The following is a 7,335-nucleotide window of genomic DNA, read 5'->3' as shown; positions in this document are numbered from 1 at the left end:
AATGTTTAACTGCACTACAATGGCACCTGCTACCAAAGTTGATGGTTGATGAGTTGAGTCACTCTGCCAAGCCCTAGGTTCAAAAAGAACCCAGGCAGGATCCTCTTTCCACGCTATTTCTCCAGAAGTCAACTGATGAGAGTATGCAAGTGTGTGCAGAATAGGCTGGGGGAGAAGGGGGAGCTGAGGCCTGGCCCAAGGAGAGGACCTGAGAAATAAAGACCACAGGAAGATTGGCTGAGGTACCAGGTAGCTTTAATGGGTCCAAGCACCTCTTCCCCCACTTTGTCCCTCCCTCCCCACTCTCAACCCCCCTCCCTCAGTTCTAGACAGGTCCAGCCTGCCCAAGGCTCTGGGGCTTTTCTGGAGGTGTTAGTCCTTCTGTCCCCTCAGCCGCTCCAGCCGCCTCCGAAGATCTGGGGGCACCTTCGCCCCAGCTGCCAGCAGCTCTCGAAGTCTCTGTTTGGGAGTCTTGGTGAGGTGGAAATTGCAGGGCATAGGGCCCTCTTCAAAGGTGACCCGGCAGCTTCGTGTCACTGTGTGGTAGCCCTCAGCACTGGCAGTCACCATATAGTCCCCTGGGGTCAGCAGGCGCCAGTAATCCCCGCCCCACGCTGAGAGAAGTGAAAGGCAAGATCAGGGTCCAGTGATCCTCGGCTTCTGACTCAGCATAAAGCCCTCCTGCACCTCCACCATCCCTTCCCCAGACACGCACCTGTTGTCACATCATGGTTAATCCCGTCCACGGCAATGACAGCATCAGCAATCCCAAGCTCCGTGTCCTTGTCCCGCACGACTCCTGCAATGCCCATGCGCACCTGTGTGGGGACAGGTTATCAAAATCCTTTCCCTTCAGCATGAGAATGTTCCTTCAGTTCATTTCCTGGCTCTGCTCCCCTGTGAACTTGAAAAAGACAGTACGTCTACCACGCTCCCAGGTGACAATACACTGGTAAAAATATCTGATTGATCAGTTGCATCTGGACTGGGAGAACTATAAATACCTGACAGGAAGGCGTATCTTCGGGCTTCCCCAAGTTCAATGACCCTTGTTACTGGGCTTGTCGTTTTAGAACCTTTGGAAACTATACCGATGGAGCCAGTGCAAGGGACATGAGTTCCTGTGGAATATGAAGCGTCTATGCCAGGGCACTTCCTGCACTTGCCTTATGTGAACCTTTTGTGAGAACAGCTCTCCCGAGAATAGCTCTGGGACCACCGCCCAGACTGCCATGGGGTCTACTCCTACTGGCTAACAATGTCTGACGCCACCCTGCTGGCAAACTGTGCTTCCTGTCCTACATCCCTCCAAGTCAATCTGATGCCAAGTGCAACCCACGGCATTTGTGAGTCAGAATATTCAGCTGGACCTTAGGAGACCCCTGTGGGGAGCTGCAACCTACACGGAGGGCAGACCAGCCAGGAATGACTTGGGCAGGCTGGGGGTGGGGGATTTGGATCCGACCTGTTCCAGGTAGGTGAGGAGGGCATCTTTGTTGTTCTCCCACTCCTGGGGCAGTTCATTCTCGTGAGGGAACTTGTCACAAGACAGCTCCACAGTGACCTCAAAGCAGTTGGTGTGTAGGTAGCTGAAGTCATTCATGCCTAGGGGTACCACAGACACTGGAGCCTAACGGGGAAGGACGGGAGCCCCACCCTCCTGGGGCCCTCTTCTGGGAGACACTTCCCAGTGGGAATTGACACCAATGCTGTATGTGACAGCAGACTGTCTTATTGGGGTGGGGTTCAAGGGACAGGGCTAACTCCATCCTCAGGCACCTACTCCCAGGGACTGTGTGCCAGTCAGCCCCGTTGATGACGTTGCCATGCAAGGAGAAGTCCTGGTTGTGGCAGGGTCGGCGATCTGGATCCTGCATGGCCCGATTAGTGCCGGCATAGACGGTGCTGAGCCAGCGAAACACGGCATCATCTGGGGTGGGCGTGAGTTCACGGGCAGCCCACGGGGTCCGAGTCATGTCAAATGGGTAGGACACCACGAGCTCACCCCCGTGGAGGTTGGCACTCAGCACAAAGGGGATCCGCTCCATCCACTGGATCACTGCCCGCGTTTCAGGAGCCACCTGGACAGGGGCAGGTCAGGAGGGGAGGGAGACAGAGACAAGGGCCCCCAGGGTGGCTCTCCACCACTGCCCCCAGAATACTCACAGTGGCATTGGGCAGGGTATAGTAAGTGGGCAGTGGCAGGTGATGGTTGGGGACAGTGTCAGGCACCAGCCCATCATCTTCTGCTTCCCAAAGTGGTGTGTTGAGGTCAGCAAAATTATGGTTAAGGTCAATACCCTGCTGGTTCCAGCGGCCCTCTGCCCAGCCCACCAGCTCTGAGCCCTGCCAGGGAAAGGGCTTGTTCAAGACAAGGAGACTCCAGGCACCAGGGAGGAAAGAGCAGGGTGGCCCCTCTGCCAGGCTGCCTACCCGGCGGAAGGCAGTCTCATAGCCATCAGGGTTCATGGAGGGCAGCAGGTGAATGCGCATCTCAGTGAGCAGCCGGGTCACCCGTGGGTCTCCTCGCAGGAACTCACGGCACAGGAACTGCATCAGAAGCAGGAGCAACTCCCGCCCCAGGGCCTCATTCCCATGCATGCCGGCCACATAGCGCACCTCAGGCTCCCCTGGGAACACACAGGGGCTTGCAGCTGGCTCACACCCATGGCTCCTCCCTGTGCCTACCTTTCCCCACCCGGCCTGCCAGTACCCAGCTCATGCTCCCCAGGCTGGTCCGACATTTCCATCACATACAGCTTCAGGCCCTGGTGGCTCTTCCCGATGCTGTAGACGCGGGTGATGTTGGGGCATTGCTCGTTCACCTCCTTCATCAGCTGGGGCATAGGAGGATTAGACCCAGGGGTCAGACCACATGTGGCTGTGGAAGGACTTACAAAAGCCAGTGGTGGCCTACACAGATGGGGGCACCATGGCATGGTACAGGAGGGGAGCACCAGACAGGAAGGAAGGGTCAGAACAGGAGAGGCATTCATAACAAGGGAAACTAGGGAAGAGTTTAAGGGTCAACAGGAAAGAAAGATGAGACAGCAGGGGATAGAGGGGGCCATAAGGGCAGTCATAGCAGGTTACGCCGTGGTGGGAAGGGGACTTGAGATAGGCAGCTCCTCCCTCCTGGCTCATAGGGGTTACATCTGACCTTCCTCATGGCCTTATAATTGTGATGCCGGAAGTCCAGAGGGTCGGGGGATCCCAGCACAGGGGCCTCAGGGAACAGGCTGTTAGGATCTGGTGGAGAGGGAGTTCATGGGAAAGGGTGAGTTCACAGTGGAGGTTGCACCCTGCCCATCCAGCCTTGTCCAACTGCCCACCTGAGACAGGGCAGGCCAGTATCTCTGCCCGGAGGCAAGATGCGCCTCCCTGGAGCCACGTCTGGGGCAGCAGGCGAATGAAGCGAGCCACCTGGGGCTCAGGCAGGAGGTTCAGCACTGGTGTCTCTGGGTCTGAGTTGGCAGGAAATACCTGGCGGCATCAAGTCCTTTGTTGGAGCTGCTGGAATCCCAGCAGCTTGGCTCAGGATCCAGGAAAGGAGCTGAGGCCTCCAAGCTCACTGTCAAACCCACCCTGGTGGGCTCAGCTGGAGACTTGCACTCTGTTTCAAACACAGACACCCTGCCCACAACCCCTGCCAATGGGCAGCCCTAGGCGGCCGTGCTTTCTGGCTTGGTCACAGCTCATTAGACCAATAGGGCCACATGACTCAGGAGGAGCCCATCCTAAAGCTGGCCAGGACCCCACCCCATAGCCTGGTGTGAAAAGGTCCATGAGAAGGGGAGATAAGTGATGCAAGGACCAGAGGCCCTTTGCCAGAGGGGTGTTCCAACAGGAGGCATGAATGGCACCCACGTCACAGAGGAAGTATTTGGGGAAGATGCAGGCATGTTCCAGAGCAGCCTGGCTCCCAAGGCTGCCTGCTGGTGCCACTCATCCTGACAACAACCCCCTTTCTCCTGGGATGCCCAAGTTGGCATCTGTTCCTTGTCCTCAGAGGAGCCCCAGCCCAGCCCAGCACCTTAGAGTGACCCGGGTGCCCAACTCCCAGCACAGAGGGCCCGAGCCACCATGGGACCACTCACCGCGTCCATTCCACTGCTGCGGTTCCTACTCCCCCACCAGGTCCGACTGTCATTGCTAAACTGGACCTTGTATGATGTGACCCAGTCGTACCTGGCAGGAGTGGTGGTGGAGATAATCAGTGGCCCCAGGACTCTCACTCCAGCCCTCCTAAGTCTGTGTATGACTTCCCGATCTGGAGCTAGCCTGCCTCACCTCCAGATAGAGTTCCTGCCCTGTGTGATAACGCCTGAGAAGCGGGTAGGGTGCCTAGCATCCACTTGAAACCACGGCTCAGAATCCTGCTCCTCGGCACACCAGGCCCCATCATATAGATCACCATCCTCTAGGCCTGACTGTGGGCACAGAACATGGTGATTAGACCACATGGGCAGTGTGGGGTGGGCCAGGATGGGGAGTGGGGAGCAGCAGGAAGAAGGTCTTCGAGGTCGCCTTGCTCTGAGCCAGGGGTGCTGACCTGGATGTTGAGCCGTCCTCGGTGTGGTCCAAGACCAAAGGACTGGCTGCTGGATGCCTCGAGCTGGCTATCTGTAACTCGCAGGGACTCCAGGCCCAAAGGGGGACAGCCTGGGGCAGTGACAGAGCAGTGAGACAGGATCAGAGAGAGAGTGGTGGGGGCAGGTGGGAAGCTGAGCCTCAGCCTGCCCGTGTGCTGGGCAGGCTGGGGGCGTGCCTATGCCTCTGAGGCCAAGAGCAACATTACTATATGGGCCAGTGGCCACAAGTCTGGGCAGAGCCCCTGGAGGGGCGGTACCTGGTTCTTGCTTTTCAGGGAGATCAAGGGCCTCTGCAGGGTTGGTGGTCACTGGAGGCCCAGCAGTCACCGGGGGTGTGGGGCGAGTTAGCTTCTTTCGTTTCTTCATAATGATCTTTTTCTTCTTGATGATGCGAATCCGGACATGCTGTTCTGAGGTCCCTGGAGACCGGGGAGGCACAGCACCAGGGGAGGGAAGAATGGCAGATGGAGTGGTCTGCCAGCCCAAGAAAGCATGCAAGCCCACAACAGCACGCCCCTACACACAAGTATCTAAGGACCTCAGCACGGACTCAAAGGCCTACACAGACGGACCCCAACCTGACTCTCCAGACACCTCCTTGCCTCCTTCTCCCTCCTGACATGAGTATATGCTTGGTCAGCCTCACCTCTGACCCTCTCCAACGGAGAGCTACATCCAGCCACTGGGAACTCTCTGGTTGCTCCAAAAGCTGAGTTTGGTTCTTTACCTCCAGGCCTTTGCCCTGGCTGTCCCCTCCCCATCATACTACCCACCACTTCTGATTTTATTGCCTAATTCTCATTCTTCCTTCGCATCTCAGCCCAGATTTCCTTAGAGGAGCCCTCCTATGCCCCAAAGCCCCCATGCCGCCTCCATCATTGCTTCTGCCCTCTGGGTTGAGATGTCCTGTCCGCAAATCCATGTCTGCCAGGGTGCTCAGCCTTTCCAGGGCTGGGCCTGTGTCCTAGTCCCCCATCCACCCACCCAAGCTCCACAGGTACCTCCAGAACATGCTGTGCATTTTCGTGTCTGGTGCCCTGTGCCTTTGCACTGTTTCCTTCTTGGCTGCCCTGTCTCTTCAGCTCTTCCTGATTCAGAAATATTCACCCTTCAGAACCCAGTTCCACTTGCCTCCTCTGAGAAGCCCTCCTTGACTACTGTCCCCTTGCCTTCCTCCTCTGTGCTTCCACATCTGAGAAGTTGAGAGGCAGCCTGCCTCTCCCCCTCCCCAGGCAGTGCCCCATTCCTCCAGGCAGCCTCAGCAAAGAGTGTTCTTCCTCCCTTTCTCTTGTTCTTTCCTTCCAGCCCCTGCCCTCAAGCTCTCTCCTACACAGTCTTGCTCTGCACCTCTTAGTCTCAGTGCCTTTGCCTGCACCTCTTTCTCCCCTTCTCCTGGTTCTGGTCTCAGTTTCCTCATCAGTGAAAAGGGAAGGTATTGGGCTGGAAGAGGCAGCATCCCACTGGCTCCCGGCACAGGACTGCTGACTTGGTCTGGCCAAGAACTGGGGCTGCTGAGTCAGCAGCCATTGCACCGGGCAGGGAGTGTGTGTGTGTGTGTGTGTGTGCGCGCGCGCGCATGTGTTGGGACAAGGGAGGAGCGAGGGAGAGAAGAGAGTGTGTGTGTGTGTGTGTCCATGTGTTGGGACAAGGAGGGAGAGGGAGAGGGAGAGGGGGAGGGGGAGAGAGAGAGAGAGTGTGTGTGTGTGTGTGTGTGTGTGTGTGTTTTGAGGCAGGGGGCAGTGGGGCAACCGACTTGCCTGAGAAAGGGCCCTCGGGCCGGGCGGGAGCTCACCATTACTCTTCTCCGCGGGCGGCTGTGCCGAGCTGCTCCGCTGGGCCGGGGTCGAGATCGGAGCCTCGGTGGTCGCAGGCGGCGCATGGTCCGGCACGGAGGCGCTGGGCGCCCCGAGACCCAGGCCGACGGCAGGCGCGAAGGCGGCCAAGGCGAGCAGGAGACCCCACATGGCGGGATCCAAAGGTGGGACGCGCGGGGCCGGCGGCGGTCGGTGGGTCCGTCTCTTCCTGCCGGGTGCTCAGGAGCCCCCCGCCCCTTCCTGCCGCCGCCGCACGCCCCCTGCGGCCTCCGGCCCGCCCACAGCCCGCTCGCTGGCCTCGGACCCGGGAGGGGAGGCGAGGGGGCCGGGCGGAGCGAGCGGGGCGGACCCCCGAGGGGCCGCGGGGTGCGGCCGGGCCGCCAGAGATCTCCGCACCCACCGACCCTGCCCGCCCTCTCGGGCAGTCCCGAGCTCACCCGCTCACTCGTGCGCTGCCCTGTCCAGTCTGCAAAGCCCTCTGCGCCCTCGATTTCACTCGGTCCTGCAAGGCTCCCCCCCACACAGTGGGCACCTACTTTGTACCATGCACCATGCCAGGCGCTTTACACGTGACCTGTCAATCAAACTTCATTTTACAAATGGTAAACTGAGGCTCAGAGCGGCTAATTGGCTTGGCCAAGGTAGCAAAGCTGAGAACATAAGGGAGGAAACTACAGTACAAGAGGGAAATCGATCCAGAGCCAGAGGTCCCCTGATAGGGTGGGTGGGACAGAAAGAAGAGTGGGGGAAACTGAGGCGGAGATGGGGGACCACAGGAGGGCTGGCCCTCCAGGAATCCTTCTGATAGACAACCCAAGGGGCCCAGCCAGAGGCCGCGATTCTCACCACCCCACCCCCGCCCCCGGCCCCGCCTCTCCCTTCCCTCCTCTTTCCTACTCCTTTGCTCGCCAGGCTGCCACGTTCCGAGG

The 7,335-nt window shown here is 58.8% G+C and overlaps 1 protein-coding gene across 1 annotated transcript; it reads right to left on the bottom strand.

The window, feature by feature from the left end:
• Positions 1–235: 235 nt before the first annotated feature.
• On the bottom strand, positions 236–6,874 carry CPXM1 (carboxypeptidase X, M14 family member 1). The gene is made up of 14 exons (XM_014861896.3): positions 6,385–6,874; positions 4,850–5,011; positions 4,553–4,662; positions 4,291–4,430; positions 4,098–4,188; positions 3,333–3,483; positions 3,161–3,249; positions 2,714–2,837; positions 2,434–2,630; positions 2,167–2,346; positions 1,784–2,081; positions 1,466–1,605; positions 716–818; positions 236–614 (listed from the first exon to the last, which is right to left on the bottom strand). The coding sequence occupies exons 1-14, from the start codon at positions 6,554–6,556 to the stop codon at positions 373–375; spliced, it is 2,199 nt and encodes a 732-aa protein (XP_014717382.1). The 5' UTR covers positions 6,557–6,874; the 3' UTR covers positions 236–372.
• Between the last annotated feature and the right edge of the window lie 461 nt (positions 6,875–7,335).

The sequence above is a fragment of the Equus asinus genome, chromosome 15, assembly GCF_041296235.1.
Source record: "Equus asinus isolate D_3611 breed Donkey chromosome 15, EquAss-T2T_v2, whole genome shotgun sequence".
In the NCBI taxonomy this organism is placed as follows: domain Eukaryota; kingdom Metazoa; phylum Chordata; class Mammalia; order Perissodactyla; family Equidae; genus Equus; species Equus asinus.
Note: the sequence above shows the minus strand (reverse complement) of the source record. Positions and strands in the feature narration are given on the sequence as shown.

Coding starts and splice junctions, on each gene's coding strand:
- CPXM1 (XM_014861896.3), bottom strand. CDS start 6,556: ATGTGGGGTCTCCTGCTCGCCTTGGCCGCCTTCGCGCCTGCCGTCGGC. Junction 3,484..4,097: donor GCAGCAGTGGAATGGACGCG/GTGAGTGGTCCC, acceptor TGATGCCGCCAG/GTATTTCCTGCCAACTCAGA. Junction 615..715: donor TAACCATGATGTGACAACAG/GTGCGTGTCTGG, acceptor CACTTCTCTCAG/CGTGGGGCGGGGATTACTGG.